This window comes from Vicia villosa, linkage group LG3, assembly GCF_029867415.1.
Source record: "Vicia villosa cultivar HV-30 ecotype Madison, WI linkage group LG3, Vvil1.0, whole genome shotgun sequence".
NCBI classification, from domain to species: Eukaryota; Viridiplantae; Streptophyta; class Magnoliopsida; order Fabales; family Fabaceae; genus Vicia; species Vicia villosa.
This window is the reverse complement of record NC_081182.1, coordinates 218,429,325-218,452,727: the sequence shown is the minus strand read 5'-3', so window position 1 is coordinate 218,452,727 and position 23,403 is coordinate 218,429,325. Positions and strand designations below refer to the sequence as shown.

Sequence of the window (23,403 nt, the reverse complement as noted above, 5' to 3'; positions counted from 1 at the left end):
ACAGACATATTGCTATTGAACACCGTCGCCTCCATCCATCGCATCCACCGTTGGCCAAAGCCCATGTTCGTTAACATTTCTTTCAAGAAACACCAGTCAACACAATCATAGGCTTTAGCGAAATCTACCTTCAGCAACATACAACTCTGCCTTGTTCTCTTTGCCAAGTCGATTATCTCATTTGCTACGAGCACACCGTCCAATATCTGTCTACCAGGCACAAAAGCTATTTGAGAATTCGAGACCAGTTTCCCGATAACTACTCTTAATCTTGCTGCCAATAGTTTTGAAACTATTTTGTATATGCATCCTATCAAGCAAATAGGTCGAAATTCCTCCAGCCCTTGAGGATGCTCTACCTTAGGAATTAAGGCGATAAAAGATGCAGACAGAGCCCGAGGGAGGGAAGCTCAGTTGTGAAAGTCCTGTACACATTGAACAATATCGCTTCCAACAATTTCCCAGTATTTCTTGATGAAAGCAATATTCAAACCATCAGGACCTGGACTACGATCTCCATCACACCCAAACACAACCTCCCTAATCTCCTCACTCGAGAAAGCCTCCTCTAATTGTTCTTTGTCTCTCCTCGAAAGTCTTTTGAATTGCAGCCTACGGAGTGACGGTTTTGGTCTGCCTATCTCTTTGAACCGCATCTGAAAGTGATTTCTCACCTCTGCTTTTATATCCTCCACACCTTCCAGAGTCCCTTGGGCTGTTTGTAAGGAAACTATATTATTTCTTCTAGATCTTGATTTCAGGCATGAGTGAAAGTATTTTGAATTATTGTCGCCTTCCTTTATCCACCTGACTCTAGCCTTCTGTTTCAATACACTCTCTTTGTAATGCAGATTCTTCCATATGTTAGTCTGAAGATCCTTTCTAATGTGATTCGAATCCTCCCCCTGTATTGTATTAACCACTAGTTCCTCTTCCAGCTTGTTTAACTCTTCAACATCCTCCTCAATTCTCAGGTCCAGCCATCCAAAGACGTTGTGATTGCACCAACACAGCCTTTCTCTTAGGCGTTTGATTTTTTCCTTTAAGACAAACGCACTTGTGCCCGTAACTTGTTGCGAGTTCCATACCTCCCTCACAAAGTTTTCGAACCTCATTAGTTGACAATCAAACAAGTCCCGTAGAATATTATAAATAATATTAAGTAATATATTTAAAATTTTGGTGAATTCTTATCTAGAGTGTTCAAAATTAAACCAACGCAGTAGAAAATCGCAAATTAAACTAAATTGAAATTGCAAAAAATCACATTTAGTTCGGATTTGTTTGGATCATCTTTTAACAAAACTGCGCGGTTCGGTTTGCGGTTTGTATTTTATAAACCGAACCAAACCGAATCAAACCGCATTATGTTACAACCTAACTTTTACTTAACTCACATATAAACCAAACTTAAACCTATTATACCTTAGCCTTATGATTACGAACAATTTTCTCATCCTTACACAAATTATTTCAGTCTCGATCTTCTCAAATCTCTAATAGCATTATGACGTTTTCTTTGCCACATACAACTTTCCTCTTCTTCTCTAGTATCTACTCTCTTATATTCTTTCTTTTTCTCCTTCTCAATTTTATACAAATGTTCCCTATTTCATTTTTAGTTTTGGGTTATTACCATTTTTGCCCCCTGCCATATAGGCGACTTTTGGTTTACCTCCCTGTAAATTTTTTTTTTGTAAAAGTAACCTTGCCATTTCAAGATTCTGTTTTTTTAGACCTTGGCAGGAAATGGCACACGCCCAAAGCCTATGTGGCGTGCTTAGTGGCATTTTTTTTTCTTTTTTAATTTTAGCTAAGCTGACGTGGAATTATATTTTTTTATTTTGATTTTTTTTTATTTCCACGTGGATTTTCTTTTATTTATTTATTTTTTTTCAAAATTTTTTTAAATTATTTTTTTTAAAAAAATATTTTTTTTTAATTTTTTTTTTAAACTTTTTTTAAAAATCCGTAGGTAAATCCGCAGGTATTTTAAAACCCGTAGGTAAATCCGCAGGTAAATTCGCAGGTATTTTAAAATCCGTAGGTAAATCCGCAGATATTTTAAAATTCGTAGGTAAATTCGCAGGTATTTTAAAATCCGCAGGTAAATCCGCAGGTATTTTAAAATCCGTAGGAAAATCCGCAGGTAAATCCGCAGGTATTTTAAAATCCGTAGGTAAATTCGCAGGTATTTTAAAATCCGTAGGAAAATCCGCAGGTAAATCTGCAGGTATTTTAAAATCCGCAGGTATTTTAAAATCCGTAGGAAAATCCGTAGGTAAATCCGCAGGTATTTTAAAATCCGTAGGAAAATCCGCAGGTAAATCTGCAGGTATTTTAAATTCCGTAGGTAAATCTGCAGATAAATTCGCATGTATTTTAAATTCCGTAAGTAAATCCGCAGGTAAATTCGCAGGTATTTTAAAATCCGTAGGTAAATCCGCAGGTATTTTAAAATCCGTAGGTAAATCCGCAGGTATTTTATTTGACAAAAAAAAATATTCGTAAAAAAAATAATTTTAAAAAAAATATATATTTAAAAAAATATATATTTAAAAAAAAAAATAAATAAAAAAGAAATAAAAAATAAAATAAAAAAGAAAATAAAAATAAAAAATAAAAAAAAATAAAAAATAAAATAAATATGACGTGGAATTAAAAATAATAAAATATAAAAAATATAATTACACGTCAGCATATTTGAATTTTAAAAAATTAAAAAAATATAAGAATTACACAATCAGCATGCCACATATGCAAATGGCATGTGCCATTTGCTGGCGAGGTCTAAAACGACAGAATCTTCATTTGGCAAGGTTAGTTTTGCAAAAAAAAATTTTACAGGGTGGTAAACCAAAAGTCGCCTATATGGCAGGGGGCAAAAATGGTAATAACACTTTAGTTTTTATCACACATTTTATTCTCTAGTCTCTCAAGTCTTTTTTCTTTTTTAATATAATAATTTTTATATTGTTTTATGCTATTATTTTATTATTTTATATTTATTGTTCCACTTTTGTCTAATTTAAATTTTACATATTAAATAGAAAGTTGTTGTCAAAATATGATGAGTTTTGTTATTATTTGATAGTGTATGAATGTCTAAATACAAAGTTATGTTGTAATCTATATGTGCATGTATGACAATAAAATATTTATAAAAAACCGAATCAACCGAACCGAACCAAACCGCATTAGTTTGGGTTTGATTATGTTTTTTTTTCTAAAAACAACCGAACCAAACCAAATCAAACCGCACAATTTTTCTATTATAGTTCAGATAATTTTTTTCGTCAAAACCGTTCAAACCGCACCGCATATCTACCTCTCACAAAAGTAACACCGCTGCTATCTACCTATCACAAAAGTTGAGTTACCCTTATATTCAGAGAAAAGTTGATTCATTTTATTCCATGATTAGATGTTTACCTACTGCAACTTTAACAACTCATTATAAATTCATAAGCATTCTCACATATCATATATTTTGTTGTGTCTCCACTATAAAAACAATATTTCAATGGTGTGTTTGAAACAAGAAAGAGAAGTATTAAAGAGAGAATTGCAAAGAAAAAACTGACTTCTCTTGATTGTTCAAGAGAGAAAGAATATAGAAGGGTCCCACCACATTTTGTTTTCTTTTCATTATTAAAAAGAAAGACAAGAGACGTGTCTGTTTTTGTTCTCCAATAATGCCCTTATTTTGACGGGTTGTTTCTTTTTGTAGTGACTTCTCTTGATTTGATTTTATTACTATTGATTTATTGTGATTTTGTTATTCCCAGGTTCACTTTTAATTATTGTGTTTTTTTTTCTTACATGTTACCTGGTTGATTTCCTTATAAAACCAAGTTAATTTTGTGAATTAAATTACTTTAAATAATTAAAATACTAAGACAATTAATTAAATATTATTTTTTAAATTAAAATACATATTTAAATAAATAGATATTGATAAGAAAATATATTTTTTAATAACATAAAATTTTGTAGTATTAATGAAATTGAAAGAATCACACCAAAACTTTTAGTTTAGTTGTTAAAAATATGATAATTTATCAACTATAACAAAAATATTGACACAACCAACTAAAATGAAGAAATAAAATGATTTGTCAACCATTGTAAGAAAATCTATAACAAGTTAGAGGAAGATAAAAGATGAGTACACAAAGAATTTGTTTATGCAATTTGATCAACCGAGTCTACTTTAGAGAGAAAATAGCTTTTTAATTCGCTATATCCATGTGTTAGAAAGGAACAATCTCTAAGTTTCTAATAACAAATTCTAATTTTTATCCATGTTTTTCAATCTCTTCAACTCCATAAATAAATCACAAAAATCCAAAGAGTTTAGAAGTGTTTTTAGATCCCCTTAAATATCTCATAAAGTCTCCTAATTTTCAAGAATGCATTCCAAGAAATTTCTACCTTAACCTCTCTATATTTTACTTAGATACTTTTGAATTACAGTCAAATTCTAAGAATTTTTACCATTGCTTATTCAGCTATGATTGTCATTTCTTCTCTCAGTCTCTTTCTCTAATCATCTCTATGTTTCACTTACATACTTCTTAATGTCTGTCAAATTCTAAGGATGTAATTCTAAGAATTTTTACAATTGCTTATTCAAATATGATTACTATTTCTTCTCTCAATCTCATTCTCTTAGTTAATTAAAGTGGTAGAGATACATATTTATAATTGATAAAACCTAAAAAATTCAAAACTGACTTAAAATAATTCATAATCGAATGGATCTATGAACTGAATCAACCTGATACTTGGCCGGACCGCCACCGTTTTGTACCAGCCCAAAACCATCGTCGTCCACCAACGGTCTTCGTCATCGAAGACCGCCGTTGCCCGCCACCGCAAATATAGCGTGGGAGCACTCTGACGCCTCCACCACTATAGCTCAGGCACCCTATCAACATATTTTTGTTGCAGACCGCCGCCATACGACTTTGTTGTCATCTCACTTGATTATTGTTGTAGACTATCATGCACTACCACCGTCAGATCGTCATCTTTCGTGACTGACTATGTCGCGTATTATCGTGACTCCTAACCATCCTTATACGGCTCTGGCTTCTCTTCCATCAACTTTCCTTCTTCTTTTTCGTAATTCTCACACTTTTAATTTTTTATTATTTTAAAATATTTTTTCTTCTCTTTTTTACTTGACATTTTAAAACACATTTTTACAATAAACTATTAAGAAAATTTTTAAAATTAAGGAGTTTAATAGATATAATTTTTGATAGAATATTATAACCTAACTAGATTCATGTAGTCAACTCTATTTAATAGGTTAATCTTTTAAATTATATTAAAGTAACACTTACTATTTTATATTCTCAAGGAATGTTTGATTTTCAACTAATGACCTAATTAAATATTTCATAAGTCAATACAATTAAAAAAGTGAATTACAATATTGAATCCAAAGTGCCATTACATATTTATTACAAAAACACAAAAGTTCACAGCACATTCATACGAAAACATAACAAACTACCCACACAATAACACCACATAAGAAACCAACCCTAAAAATAGAAATATTTTCAAAATTTAATGCTTCTCAATAAAGTCCTTAACCCTACCAATGAGTGCACTCCTTTCAGCACTGACAGTGTGGTCCATTTCCACGGCAATCTTGTTGAGATAGAAACTATGTGTCATCTCCTTGCTCACAAACAGCTCCACTTCTTTGTTGGCCTTCTTCATGGCTTCATAATACTCCATTTGTGTGTCCCTCAACAAGTCTTTCTCCGCTATGCAGAGCAGAAATGGCGGCAGTTTAAAGCTGCTAAGAGGCGGCGCCGCCTTGCCCATCGGACATGTGATCGGATGGTCCTTGTTGCTCCCATTTGGTAATGATAAACTCAAGAATTTGTCCAGCATGTCTAATGTTAGAAATGGTGATTGTGGCATTTCGTTTTCGGATCGGCTTCGCTCCGACCGGGCATATCCAGGATGGATGGGAATTCCTCCTGCGAGTCGAACTGGCCTCAGGTCAGTTGAACTTGCTCTAACGGACACTTCATGGACTAAATTACCTCCGGAGCTATCTCCTATGAGAAAAACTTTGTTAAAGTCGCCGTGTTTCTCAAGCCACGGGTCACGTGTGTCTCCTTTGGCCACACACTGAAGCCACCTGAGCGTTGCCAACCCGTCGTCTATAGCTGCGGGTAGACGATGCTCTGGGGCTCGTCTGAGAAACGGGGAGACACAAATAGACCGAGTAGACTTAACGAGTCGAGTGTAAACCTCATAGTACATGAACCAATCCGGTTCACTAATACAAAAACCACCTCCTTGAAAGTGGAGGAGTATGGGCAATTTCTCATTATCCTTTGGTGTTATCTCCGGTAGGTATAACCGAGCGCGGTGGATGAAGTGATCGTTGTTGGTAGTGTTTATGGTCACGTCGCGTGTTGCAACTCCGTCGATGAATTCTTCATGGGGAGCAACCGGTTCGACCATGAAATTGACCTCGGGTGGTCCTGTCCATGTCCGGTCTACCGAGCCGTCGTCGTAGATTCTAAGCCAACCGGAGACCTCATCCACTACCTTCTTCTCTTGGACCATGATATATTGCTTAGTTAGAAATGTAATTGAAATGTGAAGGAATTTGGATTCTTAATTGTGTGAGTTGTGATTCATTGCATGAGCTTCGTTTCTTATATAGTGGATAAGAGTGGTTGCGGGAGTAGTTAGCTTTAGAAGGTGTGTGGAAAATATGGAAAATAGACCAAAGAATTTAACATGAAATTTCTATAGAATTTCCAATGTGAAAAAGTATGTGATCATGTGATGAAATAAAGTTTGAAAAAGCATAGCCACACACCACACCTGTCGTCTAAAAGATTAGTCGTAGATGCACTAATAATATAATAACCAATCAAACGTATAATGATTTGACACTATAATGTCAAACAAAACAAAAAAGTATTTTTAATTTAAAGTAGGAAAAATATGATGGATTTGTAAGTAGGTTATATCTCAATCAAAAGATGGAGTTATTGTTACGTTAAACTAGGAGTGGCAAAATTAGCGGTGGTCCACCGGACCGGATCGTTGAGATTTTAGACTTGCCGTCTATCAGAGTTTGTTTCGTTAAAATCCGCCGCCTGCCTAAACTCGTTCCGTCAAAGCCCGTTGTCCGTTAAAAGTTGTCTCACCTATTCTTTAAGCTCGTTTTGCCTTAAGTCGGTTCTTTTTTAGTTAATTATAGCCATGCAAATTCTTGATGGTTTTATTTTATACATTTATTTATAAATATATGTAATATTTTTTAGGTAAAATTTGTTAAAAAGATTCTTTATAAAAAAAATGTTCTAAAAAAATAAGTAAAAATTTTAATTGAAAGATAAAAAAATATTATTAATCTATTAAAAAATAAAGAAAAATAAATAAAAAAATAGGCGGGCAATTCCGTCAATCGTCAACTCACCACTTTGGCGGGGTGGATATGAATTTGATGCCTATTTTACTTGGCGTGTTTGTCTGTTCCGCTCATTTTTTGGCGGGTATAAGCACGCTAAGTAAAATATTTTAATATATTTTTGTTGTTATTTAGTTTTCTTAAATATATTTTTTCAAATATTTTACGACTATGTTTGAAATATTTTGTTAGATATCTATTAGTAGATGTTATACCAATAATTTTATAGTTAATTTTTCACTAGCCATATGTGAGTATTTGTGAGTATTTGATAAGTCCACTATATTAGAGGGTGACATTTTAATGGACTTTAAGCATGATAGTCCAAAGTTTGGAAAGTTTATGAAAGAAAGAAAAAGAGAGTTGTGGAGGATACAATGCAGGAACCAATTTTAACTGATATGTGAAGGTTGCTGGAGACACAACCACAGTGCGAGACCTACTTTGAGGTTCAACATGTTTCTGATTTCTGAAGGTGTGCGTATTCAACTCACCCAACTTAGTATGGAAGATCAAACCATCCATTAGTTTAAACTTTGGAGGGATTCAATAGAGTGTTTGTCATGGGAAAACCTCAAAGAGTTTTTGATCGTTCGTTTCGGCATCATCGCTTGCAGAGGCGGATCCAGACAATACATGTCGATGAGGCTAAATATAAAAAACAATTATAAATTAAATATATTAAAAATTATTATTTAAAGTAATATATTTATAATAAAAATTATTTATCAAATATGAGGGAATAGCAAAAATATTAAAGTGAAAGAGAAACTTGAAAGGTGATGACAGTGTTTCAAAAATCGAACTCGACCGACCAGTCGAATTGGGATTAAGAAAAGTCATCGATTTGATTGTTGAACTAGATAAGCTATTAAACTAGTGAGAGCCGACCAAACCAATCAAAACTAGTAAAAAAACCGACTAACCGGCGATTATGGAAAATCGACGGATAAAATCGACAAATAGACTATAAAATTAAAATATAAGTAGAGTTTGGTCATAACTTATTTGGAACAACTTATTCTCCTTAAAATTAAATTTATTAGATGCTGCACTTATTTTATTATTTAGTTTATGTTCCAATTAGATTTTGTTCAAAAATTATTTTGATTTGTATTTTGTATTATTTTGTTGTATGTGATGATTGTGTTTAGAATTTGAATTTAAAAAATGAATTTGTAAAGTTATGATATTTTGAAATTTTAAAATTTGTTAGGTGTTGTGATTTTTCTTTAGATCGAGTTATCTGATTTGATTGATTTAATAACTATATAGTTTTTTTATAAATACCGATTTATTTAACTGAATTATTCAATTTAATCATGAGGATCAACCACTAATCTAGTAATTGGATCAATAAATCAGTGTTTCGTCCTCATATATTTGATAACCGGTTTAATTTTTAAAACATTAAAAAGAGAGAAAAATAATATATATATATATATATATATATATATCTACAATATAAGAAAGTTAACTGATCTGGAAAGTACATTTCTGCCCCTTTGCTTTCCCAAGCTGCCACATGGACACCTTACTTGCTCTCCTTTTCTAAACCACCGAGTCTGATTTCAAAACAAGCCAAAGAAAACCTTTTCAAAATTTTTGAATATAATAATAATAATTTTATTTTGCTATGTTTCTTGGTAAACACAATTATAACCTCTGCCATACTCAAACTCTTTCTCAAAGTCTTTTCATTAGGTTTTGTTACTCTCTTTCTATCTACCTCAATCTTTTTCCTCTTTCTCCAACTCACGGGCGATTTGAAATCTGCGCCAGCTTCCATCTTCAACCTCTCCATCTTCTATCTTCAACCTCTGCATGGCTCGTCCGATGGAAAAAATTAAGGACATCAACGATTCTGAATCACGGGTGAGGTATTTCTGGTTTTTGTTCTTGATCTCTCCTCCTCTTTCACGATTTTGAAGGGTTTTGATTTTAAGGAAAATGATGAACAAATTGTTTAGGTTTTTTTTATGAGTGTTGGGATTTATCTGTGTTTGAGCTTTTGATGTTTGACGAACAATGTTCTCTTGATAATTTCTGAAGGGTTTGTAAAATTGGGAAAATGATGAACTAGGGTTTTGGTTGTTTTTGCTCTGTGGCTGTTTTCTTGATGATTTTTAACCTTATCCATTGTCATTTCTCATTAACAGGACTTTTTTCCAGATCCGACCCTTTTATGGGATTAGGGTTTCAGGAGATCTCGGACGCAAGTTCTTTTCCAATATGGTATGTTTCAAGTTCCAACCAATGTTTTGTTGTTCTATAATATTCATTGTTAGATTGTTGTGTTATGAATCTTGGTACAAAGACTCTTTAGTTTGGCTGAATCGGCTTTTGGTTTCTGTTTGGTTTTGTTTCTGCATGAACTTTTTGTGGTGGTTATGCGGATTGGTTAGCAGAATTTTGTAGAAAGTGGCGGTTTAAGTCGGTGATGCAGCCTGTTATAACAAGCTGAAGGTTCATAGACTCTTAATTTCTCTCTTATATTTTGAACTGATGCAGATTTATTGTATGGCTTGAATGGTAATGTAAACTATTCTGAATGTTAATTTGAATGTAAATATGGTAGATTGAATTCTGGATTGAGTTTCAAGTAGGATATTGAGGTGGTATGGGTGAGTCATTGATGGCAATTTGGTTTCTATCATGCAGCTTTGATTAATGATTTGAAGGAAAACGGATTGTTCGATATTAAAGGAAACAAAGGGAGAGGGAGGTCAAAGGGAGCTGACTCTGAACATGTAATTCAAATTAACATATTGATTTATCCTGCATGATTTGTCCGTCATTCCTTTTATGCATATTGGATATCAATGATAAACCCTCATGGCATTTTTGCAGGTCTGAACTGGCTCGGTTTCTACGGGAACCAGTTTGTTATTCGTTTCGGTTGAGCTTTATGCAGGGCTGCAGTTCTGTTCATGTGATGATGGTTAAATTGGCATGCTGATTTTATGGATTATGCAGGGTGAGATTGAGTTATCCTTCTAAGGGTTAGTTTCATTTGATTTTCTGTTGTTCTTGGTTTTGGATGCTGATTTTGTGGATTATGCAGGGTCAGATTGAGTTTGTGATGTTAACTGGCTTGGACAGTTATGGGCTTTATGTGTTAAGTGCTGCAAGCTTGAATCTTTCCAGCAAATTGAAGTGGAATGTATAGCTGTTTAATTGCTGCTTATGGTTTGATATGTATGAATGTATGTTAGGTAGCTGAATGGTTGTTTGAAACTGTTAGATTTTGTTATGTTTGAACTTGACATTACATTTTTTTTTTCTTTCATTTTGGCCAAATGACATGCAGTTTTGATGGATGCACTGATGTAGTGCAGGTTTGACAACTTTTGTCGGCATTTTGAAGTGCAGGGATTTCGAATTGTGCAACGGGTTGTTCAGTTGTGAGATGTTTGGTAAGAATACAGGGTTGGGGTCAGGATTTTGCTATTGGTTTGAGCTGAAATGTATGTGATGGCATTTGGTTTGTGAATCTTGAGTTTCGGCTTATGCAGGATTTTGCTTACATCAACTTTGAGGTATATGGGGATCCTCTTGAGCATCCTCAACCTTAAACCTATTTGGGAAATGTTAACCCTATTGGTACGTGTTTTTATGTCATTCTAACCTATATTTGGCCTAAATGAAATTATATTTGTTGCTACGGTTTAGAAAGATAGCTGTACAAAATAAGCCGTGAAGTTTTGTTATATTTAACTTGTATAAAATATAAATAGCTTATTGTTTGATTATTCTTTATATTGACATACGAAAATTCGTTATTGGGGTGGTGCGTTGGGTAAGATTCTGAGCCGTGCCGGTGTTCCAATTTTTCTGAAATGTAGCTGGAGCTATTGTTTTGCGGTAGGGCGGTTTAGATGTTGATGAACCTAGCCTGCAACTTTATCCGGATGGCAGTATATTGTTGTTCTGGTTCGGTGTCGGTTTTCGGAAGTTTGTTTGATGGCTACAGGCCAGCAGGTTGCATCGACGTTCTTATATTTCCTCAGAAAGCCAGCCTGTGGGTGCTATATAGTTAATTGATGTCTTAAGTAAAAGAATGCATGTCATGGTTTTTTGGTTCTGTATGATCAAGGTGATTCTTTTGTTTTTTTAACGCGCTGTATGGCCAAGGTGGATAGCAGTGATGTATAATGATGTAGCATAACAACTTTGTGAACTTTCTGGTTCTTTCTTGGCACATCTTGTGCTTAGAGATATTAATATATTTTGCTTCTTCCAAAAAAAAGAAGCTAATATGAGAATGTAGCTTTAACTAAGAAAGTAATTATGTCCAAAACAGAAGTTCGTAGTTGCTATGATAAGGGGAAACGTGTGGCTGATACTTTGATGTTCCATTATCATAGACAACATGGAATAGGTGATTCTCGATCTTCCGCTCCTCTTAATTTCCACTCATTATCTATAAGGTGTAGCCTGTCACATGGCTGAAATTATGACATATAAGATGAGATTAATATGGATGATTACAATGTAAACTCACAAATCCTAACTTAAAGAGCTCAATCTTTCCATTGTATGGACTATTATTATTGTTTTTAAATGTGAATGTGATGATTACTGAACATGTTAAATTTTCGGAGCTCATACTATTGACACTTTTAGGATGCTTCAATGTTTGAAGAATGAATAGCCTTAGATGAAATCCTTCCCATATCAAACTAATAATTTTTATATTTTCATATAATTCACAAGTTTCTATATTGTCTCTCAATTTTCTACTACTATCTATATTGTCTCCCAATTTTCTACAACTATCACACTTCAATTTAGGCCAAAGGTGTTCAAATTTTTATGTCTGTTCAAGATTATTACTCATTCATTACAACTATCACACTTCAATTTAGGCCAAAGGTGTTCAAATTTTTATGTCTGTTCAAGATTATTACTCATTCATTAACATGTAAGGCTGGTCCAAAATATTAAGACTCATTAACATGTATTATTTACGTATGGATGTTTAATTTTATTTGTTAATAATAGTAATTAATTTTTATTTCTATATATTAATTTTTTTCCCAACTAAGATTAATTTTCTTTTTTATTACCTACTACAAATATTATCTATTTTATTTGGATTAAATAAATAAATTGGTGTCATTTAAGCGTTTCACATCATTACCCGGTTCACACGAGTAATCATACCAAAATTTGTGTGAATGCACGAGTAACACGTATGTACCGTGTGAACGCAGGGGTAATCAGGCCAAAATCCGTGTGAACGCACAAGTTTTTACATGTTTTATACAATTAAAGAAAATGAAAATTTAAAAATTTAAAATAATGTATGAATCCAATTTATATATGGAAGAAAATATTGAAACCAATTTATTATCTGTTATAAATATAATAAACTATTTTAGTTAGAAAATTTTATCTATTTTTCACAATTGTTTTTTACGAAGTTGTGTTTAATAGTTTTTTTTAACAAAATAAATTTTTAAAAACTTATAAAATTATACTGCAATCCATTTTTCTTCTTTTTTTCATTAATATTTTGGGAATAATAGAAACACTATTTCACTATTTCACTATTTATAAAATTATATTGTTTCGTTATGTTTTCATCATTTTATTATATTCACTATTTCATAATTATTTATTATTATTAACCGTTTGACTTTTTCTTTAAATCAAATCTATATTATTTCTTTTTAAAAATTAAAATCACATCTACTTTTTTTAACCTATTATTTGTTTTAAATACCTTTAATATACTTATTCATATTATTATTTCTTTTTCAATTACATACATTATCTTTACACATATTATTTATAGAATCTCTACATTAATTTCTCCAATCTAAAACAATATAAATTTATTTTATTAATTATTTTTTATTTTTAATATTCAATTTTTTATTATTAGTATTTTTATAACTTTTCCAATTTTAACCAAAATATAATCTTTTACTAATATTTTTTATTTGACTCAATTCAAATGCGCGAAAACGACGGGTACCCGTGTAACGCACGGGTAACCAGTCCAAAGTCCGTGTGAACGCACGGGTAACAAGTGTATACCATGTAAACGACGGGTGACCATACAAAAATTTGTCGTAGCATATCTGCAGTCCACACCAAAAATATACCCAAACACACATGTTAATTTTTTTTACAACATTAAATTCTTTCTTTTTTATCAAACCCGTGCGTTCGCACGGGTTCTGGTATGAGACGCACATTTGTTTCAGATATATATTTTTTAATAAAAAAATATCTTTTAATCTGCGAAAAAATAATAATTGAATGTATAATTAATAGAAAAATATTTTGATCAGTAACTACATGTCCCGATAATAATCAATATTTTGATCAATAATTTCATGTTTTCGTGTACAAATATTAGTTTGATCAATAATTTCATGTCCCCATCAACCTTAAAAAATATTTTGATTAGTAACTTCATGTTCCGTTAATAATCAATTTAATCAGTAACTTCATGTTCCGTTAGTAATCAATATTTTGATCAATAACTTAAAAAAGGTTTAGTAAAACATAATATTATTTTAGCATCTTATTTTATACACTAAAACTAACTTAAAAAATATTATTAATTTCATTTTAGAAGTATAAATTGGACCCCAAGCAGAGAAACAACACTGAGTACAAGTTGAAGACCTTTTCTGCAAGTAGAAAGAAAAAAATGGTTCTTTCCTACATAAAATACTTTTGATACAAAGTACACCTGTGATAATTTAAGAGATTTATTATTTTTTAAGTTTTACATTAAACATGTTTGAGTACATGAATATGAAAGACAAACAGTACAAGGTAGGATTAGAATCATTTCATTCCCAACAAAATTATGCCAACCTTCATAGGTCATGGTTGCACCATACATGTTCCATATAGAGATATATTGTAGAGATATCTCATTGCTTAAAAAGGGGTACAAATCATACTGACCATCTTGGAGTATATTTCACATCCTAAATTTGAATGTACAAATCATATTATCTGGTACTTATATGTATTCATCACTAAGAGAAACAAATTACTTTTTTCTTTGAAACCTTAATGAATCACTTAGTTCATACTAAAAAGTACTTATCTACAATATAAGATCAAAATTCATCTGAATACATGGATAACACAGCAGTACCGTGTGAACGCACGGATAAACAATCCAAAATCCATGTGGAATAAAAAGCAATAATCTGGGATGAATTATGATAGTGATGGTAGTTGGATACCAACTTGTGTGATAAGTATACATAAAAAATTATTAATAATTATTTGTATAATTGATGCATATATATAAAAAATGCACACTTCATAGATATTTAAACGTGTTTATAAAAATATATGTCATTTTAGTTAAATTTCTAATTTTTTTTTATTAAACGCTTTTATTGATCTAAATGTTTTTATGGGCACGAGACATTTTTCTATACATTCAATTTTTATTTTTTCACGGGTACCAGACATTTTTCTATATATATTCAATTATTATTTTTTCACGGGTACCAAATTTTTTACTATACATTCAATTATTAATTTTTTACGAGTATCAAACATTTTTCTATTAAAAAATATATATCTGAAAAAAATGCGCGTCCCGTACCAGAACCCGTGCGTACGCACGGGTTTGTTACTAGTATATATATATATATATATATATATATATATATATATATATATATATGGGTGTACATGTGTCGATTTGGATTAAGTTTGACCAAACCCAAGACCCAGCCCATATTGGACACTCCGGTTTGGGTGATGTAAATTAACCACCTGTTACATCAATGGATCGGTTTGGACAAATCCACTAATTTTTGGGTTGGGTTGGGTTGGATAGTGGGTTGTCCAAGTAATTTTTTTCTTATTAACATTAGAGGACTAAATGATGAATCATCATTTTTTTCATATAAGTTATTCAAAATTTGTATGTTCTTAAAAAAATTAGATAATCTATTTTTATTATCATAAATGATAATATCAACTAATAAAAATTATCATAAAATACTAGCAACAAATTAAAGTTGCATTGCATAAAATTGTATTGGCATTAAAATTACCAAAAAGTGAAACATTCAAAATTAGCTAATGTCATGGTTCACTAAAATAATAAATGTTTAGAGACTAGAATTACAATTTCTAGGTTAATATTCATCAAAATTATTAAAATTGTATTAAAAACTATTTGATTAGTGGGTCAATGGGTCTTTTGGGGTTGGGTTGGGTTTTACCCGAAACCCAATTTTTTTAATTGGTTTTTTAGTTTTGAAACCCATATCCACCGAATTACCCAATCCATCAAACGTGCGATTTTAAGCAATTCATCAACGAATAATGCTCAAAACAAATATGAGAAAACCATCGATTTGGTTGATATTTAGTCATTGTTAGATAGGAAATTGAATAAGCTTTCCAACGCTTCCCCGACCATGCGCAAATCAAAGTTACGATTCTCAAGTTATGGCAAAAATACATAGCTGATTTTCTGGGGTAGCGTGCTAAGCGAGGTAGGCGAGCTAAGCGCGGTCTGCGAGTTTTTTAAAGTGTATAAATAGAATTCTAAACATATTTTTAGGTTTATGCTTTGGGGTATTTGTTCCCAAAGTTATCACCTTCATTTTTCTTAGGTTATAGAGCTTAGAAAACAACATTTGGAGGTTTTAATAGGATGATCCGGAGTCGAAGCTTCTTTGCTCGTGATTGACACCGTGAGAGATTTGGTTTTCTTTTCCATTCTTCTCTTTGTAAGCTTCATTTGTTGGAGTTTTTTTGTAAGTATATCTTGTTTGTATGTATATTTATTGTTCATGGTATTGTATAAAATCTCTTTTACAAATCAATGTTGATGTTTATCCTTGTTTTTGCTTTGTGCTTGGATTTGAGTTGCTTTAGAGGTAAAATCCTCAAATCTTGTTCTTGGATGAATATTTGCTAGGTTCTAGACTCTAGAGATAGATTTAGGCTTAGTATTTTCTTTGGGTATCGACTCTTAATGCCTCTATGTTGGTTGAGTTGCACGAGACATCGCCGACAAGAGCAAAACGATTAGTTTCTCACGTTGCGTTAGACATAACCTTTGTGTGTATGGTACGTGATGATGTTGACGAATGAATTAGGTTGAGTACAACTGAGTGATGAGTTTAAGTATTTAACGGGTATGTGAAATTCAATTCTGGGAGTTCTCTCCTTTCTGAAGAATGAAATTCCTTTTATGTTCATATGTTTAATTTCCACATTTACCGTTTTAAACTCATTCAAACCCAAACTCAAGAACTCGAGACTTGTCGAATGACAATTAGATAATCACTAATTCTTGTGGAGACGATAAAACTCGGAATACTTCAAATCTTTTGCTTTTCACTTTACCGCTTCAACAAGGAACTCAAGAAACTCAAACAATTTGGTTCCATTGAAGATTACATTTCTGAATTCGAGCTCTACTTGTCATATTGTGGTCGGTTTCCATATATGCAATTTTCGGGATATTTTGTTGGGATATTATGCCACAATATTTGCTCTCGTGTTCACACGTTCTAGCCAAGAAACTGTTACCAAGCTATGCAACTTGCATGTGATGTTGAGGCAGAGTTTACGAATCAGAATAATTCAAGTCAAAATTGTGGGTCACGAGTCAAAGTTGGATACAATGCTTTTGGGCCTCGTTTACCTTAGACCTGGGCTGCTCGCGAAGGTGACCTATACGAGCCATCAAGTTCAGTAAAATCGGAGTCAACCGGGACTTTTGGTCAAACCCGTTTTCAACCCTCGAGTTCATCTTTTTCAAACTCGTTTTTAGACGATGACAACTTATCTAGAGGAGGATGAATAGATCCCCAAGTTAAAACTTTTGTTTAAAAATTATTTTTGAAACGTGCAAAAACTATGCCAGGTGGAAGTGTAATCCTAGATCAAACAAAGTCGTATAATCTGAACTAATTATTGGAAACTCGGATATGCCTAATATACTTGTGTTCGGAATTTTTTTTATTTTAGATCCTTTTTTTTTTGCCCTAGCCTCTAAAAAGTCGTGACCGGCCTTAAAAAATAAGAAGTTAAATCACTTCACCATTTACAATCTCCTGTACTTTATGGACTATGTATGGGTATATTTGAAAATGTCCTGAATAGGGCGAGGCAGAGGCAAAAGATATGGCATATCGCCTATCGTGCCTTCTGCTTGCCCGTTTCTTAGTTCGAATATCCATTTTATGGATGAAATACCCTTTCTTTAAATATGTTGCATGTGTCCTCCATAATTAGAGAATGTAGAGAAAATGAAGTCTTGGCATTCTTGGAGGTTCTACAATTCCATGACCAGTACGAGTCGAAAACTCTAAATCTAACAACACCGCGAAAAAAGAAAGAAAAAAAAGACACAAATGGGAGAAAGTTTTGGACAGTTCCAAAGACATTGTACAAAAGAAAATGATTCCATTCTTTAAGGAGAGAGAAATTGTTCTTCTATAAAAAAGAAATTCATTAGTGATCCAAAGATGAATTATTCATCATAGTTTGGCCTAATGGGAGGGTGTATGGGTCTCAAAGGTATGCTCTCTTTGAGATTCTGAATTTGAAGGAGTCTATGATCAATTTTCAGAGGCTACGTAGGCATGCTCAAAAGATATGCTCTCGGATAGATTAGTCGATACAGACTTGGGACTTGTGATTTTTCTATACACATTGAGACTATTTTTCAATGCTCTTAGTGTTTCTTTCCATCCATATATTATTTCATAATCTGCTAACACTTTTGAGCATGATTTTCCAAAAAATAATAATAATATTTTCCAAAAAATGCTCTTAGTCATGTTACGAGATAATGGTTTTCGAATTTTAATGATATTTTAATATTCCACCGTACATCAGCATATTAAATAAACAGAAATGGTTGACTGACTTTGATTTTATGGTGACTTTGTAATCTTGGAATATTTTTTAAAGATAAAAAAATAATTAAAATAAGTCATTTTAGGAGAGATATTGATTGATTTAGAGAAATTAAAAAAAATAGTAAGACTTGTTTGGTAAGACATAATTTTGAGTTTATAATTTATAATTTATAAACTCATATGACAATTTAGATCTGTTTGATAACGGTTTTTTCATTTCGAACTTATAGTTTATTTTTTTAGTTTATAATTTATTTTGAGACGCTAAAGCGTTTTAGTTTATAGCTTATAGATTATCATTTTTTTTCCTTTTTTATCTTTATTATTTTAGCAACAAAAAAACGCACTTTTATCCTTTATAATTTAATTTAATTTAAAATAAAATAATTATATTTAAATTTTTTTATGTCATTTTATATTTAAAACTTATTTAAACCCCTAATTTTACTAAATAATTCAATTAGGTTATCCGTCTCACCCAATAACCATAAATTATAAATTACTATCAATTATCAACCATCAACTATAAGCTAAGTTATCAGACGCTATTTTTAACCAATAGACCTTAAATCACTATAATGTAAACACCAAAATCTATTACAATTAATTTTAGATTCACTTCACTAGATAAGAAAAGTTTAATAACAAAATATAAATATGTATTCCTTAATAACATAATGAGTGAGCAAATATAACAACAAAAGATTCAAAATCTACAATAATTAACTGATAAAGTTGAATTTGACGACCCTACCACAAGATATCCATCGTTGTTTTGACAGGAAGGATGCCCGGAAATAATTCATTTGATTGTAGCGACAAGGCTGTTTCTATTCACAATCGTGGAAAGTTTTTCTTCCTTTTTGAACAAATCATAAAGAATTGACCCATGTAGTTAGGACTTTTCTTTATTTTAAAAAGTAACTAAACTGAATTAAATTGAATCATAATAAAAAATTTAAAATTAAATTATTAAATTTTAAAAAAAATTAAACTGAACCAAACCGACTTGAACTAAATTAAATTATTATAATTTATTTATTTTAAATTAAACTGTTTTATATAATAAAATAAAATGTTATATTTCTTACAAACTTTCTTTTAATAATTAATTAATTTGACAAAACTGTAGAGAAATGTTATTTTTTCAAACTAATTATAGAATTGAATTTTCAAACTTATTATATAATTGGATTTATATTAAAATTAATTATATTTTAAGATTTATTATATTTTCAAACTAAGTATAAAATTAGATTTATATTAAAACTAATTATATTTTCAAGATTCATTATATTTTCAAAACTAGTTATAGAATTGAATTTATATTAAAATTGATTTTGAAACAATACAATAGAGAAATATTATAAATTTTACATAGAATTTGCATTTATAAAAAAAACATGTAATTTTTTTAAAATAATAATTTTTTCTTGGAACTTGGTATATAATATTAATATTTTGTGGTTTTTTTTTTTTACTACTTAATACTTTACAATTTAAAGATAAAGTTAATAAAAGTTTATACAAAAATCGAAGGCAAATAAGTAATAAGTTGCATCGTTATTTCTTTTTGAATTACAAAATCATTTCTTTTAAAAACTACATTCATAGACCTAAGAGATACAACATGACTATTCATAAGTCTTTGAATTTTCAGTAAAAGTTTATAAGGAAATCTCTATTGTCAAATACAAACCAAATCCCCCAACTCTCATGGTTAAAGAAGTCACCTTTCATTAAAGGTCTCTAAAGAATAGACCTTCATGAATCACGATGTCTTCAACCGCTTTTCATAATAACTTTTTATAAAACCAAATAGTTACTTCCTCCATATGATTAGATTGGCATGTCCTTAGATTAAAAAACAGTTTGACAATATCCATGCATGATTGAAGTAGAAGAAACCCATTTTGAGAATCCATTAATTATGGTAAAAGATGCATTTATTTGGTATGATATTTTTTTGATTTTATAGTTTATAAGTTCATATAACAAAAAAAAAATACATGTTTGGTAACGACCTTTTCTTCACGAACTTATAACTTATTTTACTAGCTTATAGCTCATTTCCTAGACGTTATTTTAAAAAGCATTTTAGCTTGTAGCTTATAGCTTATCGTTTTTTCTTCCACTTTTACCCTTATCATTATAACTAAATTCACTTTTATCCTCTATAATTTATTTTAATTTAAATAAAATAATTATGTATTAAATGACCTTTACGTCATTTTAATTCATCAGTCACTTAAACCGTTAATTTTACCCAACACTTCAATTAGCTTATCGGTTAGTTATAAACTATCAGTTAGTTTATAAGCTATAAACCATTAGTCATAAGCTATAAACTATCAGTTAGTTTATCACTCAACCACTATTTTTACCAATTAGAGCCTAACTAAACATTCTTGTAAGCTATTTTTATAGAAAACCCCTTAATAAAACATTCATCTCAACAAATATCCTCTTAAAATAATGTAACACTCACACATAATATACATCTAGAAACTATATTACATATAGTGTAAATTGGTACTGATACACATAAGTGTCTAGCGACAACAATATATAATCTATTCACCAAAAGAAAACATAAAAATAAGTATCACCAAGCATCATCATCAAATAGAGCTTTAAACAAGCTTTCAATGCATCCGACCGTGTCCCATTTCGAGTTACGAGACTCAAGACATGCTAATTTCAATGCATTCGACCGTGTTCCTATATGCAGTCGCTGTGCGAGCCAGACAGATCAAAATTCCCAAAAATTACTTTTAAACCCCTCTTATTCAACCTCTAACCATATAAACCATAACCCATCATATTATAACATATTCAAGCATTTTATACCATGTCGATCAAAACTACCATAACCCATCATGTTATACCATTTCTTGAGAGCCATATTAATGCAATCTACCACCACTTGAGCGTCAGACTGGATGACTATCTTATCAAGTTTGAGGCCTTTTGCCATCGTTAGCCCCCATCTAATGACCATTGCTTCTGCTACCATCGGTTCGACAGAAACCGCCTCCTTCTTACAAGCTGTCAAGATTGTATTCCTCCCTTGATCCTTAGAAATCTCCCCACCATCGGAAACACCGACATCCACCTGTACAATATAAAGATCTTTAGAGAAAGCATCCTCTTGGACCGACACTTGTCTCTTTCCACCACACCTAAGGTTCCATTTATTGAACACCAAAACCAGCTTAAGAGCTTCAACTGCTACGCGTACTGGATCAAACCGTTTTTATTGGAAATGGCAACAGTTAGGAGCTTGCAAGATTTTATGAACCATTGTGCATATGAGTTGAATATTAAAAACATCACCACACATAAACGGGTCACCTTGTTACACTATAGTAATTGACATAATATGTCATTTCCAAAGGTATAACCTTGTTGTCTAACCATAAAGAAACTTAACCCACAAAAAAAATAGACGAGCATCTCACCCTTACCTTACACAATAGAACTAATCGATTTATAAATTATTTATGTCACATTATCTCTCATGTCCTCTTTTTATCAATCTTCTTAACTTCTAATAATAATGTTGTATACATGTATGTAAGTTTAATTTTCAAAATATTAAAATTTTCACTTTTTAATAAGAAAGTAAACAAAACAGTTAAATTTTTAAAGAAAGAAAATACAATTACTTAAACATATATACTTGAAAAAGAAGAAGAAAGAAATAAAATGAATAACCCAACTAATTTAAATCCTAAATATAATATTAAAACTCTTTTGAATTGAGGTCATACCTAAAGTGGTCACTAATCAATCCAATGCCATTCTTACCATGATTCCTACTGCTGAGGAGATAAAAAAGATTGTGTTTAGTCTGAAGGCAGACTCTGCTCCTGGGCCTGATGGTTTTGGTGGTATTTTCTACCATAAGTATTGGGATGTTATAAAATTTGATGTTATTAATGCAGTGATTCATTTCCTCTTGCAGGGATGGATACCTAACAACTATAATGCCAATACCATTGTGCTGATTCCTAAGGTCCCTGAGGCTGCTTCTCTTTCAGACTACAGACCCATTGCCCTAGCCAACTTCAAATTCCAGATCATCTCTAAAATTCTTGCTGACAGGCTTGCAACTCTTCTTTCCTTTTTAATTTCTAAATAGCAAAATGGTTTCATATATGGTAGGAATATCAGGGATTGCATTTGTCTAACCTCTGAGGCTATTAACCTCTTAAATAATAAGAGCTTCAGTGGTAATGTTGCTCTAAAAATTTACACATCTAAGGCCTTTGACACTATTAGCTGGCCTTTCATTATAAAAACTCTTAGTTGTTTTGGTTTTAATGAAACATTTTGTAACTGGATATTTGTCATTCTTCACTCTAATACCATGTCCATTGGTTTTAATGGTAAGCAAGCTGGTTATTTTAATTTCTCAAATAGGGTGAGACAAGGGGATCCCTTGTCTCCTCTACTTTTTTGCCTTTCTAAGGAGGTTCTCAACAAAGGTATATCTAAACTTGTGGAAATTGACAAAATCAACCTTGTGAAAGCCTCTAGAAATAGCTTTGTTGATTCTCATACTATTTTTGCTGATGACATTATGATCTTTTGTAGAGGTCATCATAAGTCTTTGTCTGCTATTTCTAAATTGCTTGATGAATATGCATCTTGCTCTAGCCAATACTACAATAAATTAAAATCTCTCATTTATGCTGGGGGGATATCTAACTCGAGGCATAAAAGCCTAGCTGACCTTGTTGGATTTACAATGGCTTCCCCTCCTTTTATCTATCTTGGTGTTCCAATTTTTATTGGCAGACCTAAAGCCTGTCATTTTCAATATTTTGCAGATAAAATTTGAATTAAGCTGGCTACTTGGAAAGCTCGTCTTCTCACCATGGCTGGAAGAGTCCAGTTAGTGAAAGTTGTGATCCTTAGCATGCTGGTGCACTGCATCTCCATCTATAGTTGGCTAGTCAGCATAATCAAAGTTATTGAAAGGTGGATGAGAAATTTCATCTGGAGTGGAACATAGACAAGAGGAAGATGGTAACTGTGAAATGGAGAACTTGCTGCAGAAGTCTAAAG

General features: G+C 31.7%; 1 protein-coding gene and 1 long non-coding RNA gene across 5 annotated transcripts; one reads left to right on the top strand and one right to left on the bottom strand.

Moving 5' to 3' along the window:
- Positions 1 to 5,422: 5,422 nt before the first annotated feature.
- LOC131657427 (probable carboxylesterase 15) lies at positions 5,423 to 6,771 on the bottom strand. The gene has a single exon (XM_058926830.1). The coding sequence runs from the start codon at positions 6,598 to 6,600 to the stop codon at positions 5,581 to 5,583; it is 1,020 nt and encodes a 339-aa protein (XP_058782813.1). The 5' UTR covers positions 6,601 to 6,771; the 3' UTR covers positions 5,423 to 5,580.
- Positions 6,772 to 9,153: 2,382 nt separating this feature from the next.
- LOC131657425 (uncharacterized) lies at positions 9,154 to 10,617 on the top strand. Of its 4 annotated transcripts, none has more exons than XR_009300653.1 (6): positions 9,154 to 9,331; positions 9,616 to 9,691; positions 9,865 to 9,922; positions 10,118 to 10,206; positions 10,307 to 10,433; positions 10,521 to 10,617. It is a non-coding gene; the product is annotated as an uncharacterized LOC131657425 (long non-coding RNA). The 4 variants fall into 4 exon arrangements; XR_009300654.1 differs by having other exon boundaries at positions 9,862 to 9,922; XR_009300656.1 differs by having other exon boundaries at positions 9,154 to 9,336.
- The last annotated feature ends 12,786 nt before the right edge of the window (positions 10,618 to 23,403 follow it).

Excerpts from the sequence above, each read along its gene's own strand:
- LOC131657427 (XM_058926830.1), bottom strand. The coding sequence starts at position 6,600 with ATGGTCCAAGAGAAGAAGGTAGTGGATGAGGTCTCCGGTTGGCTTAGA.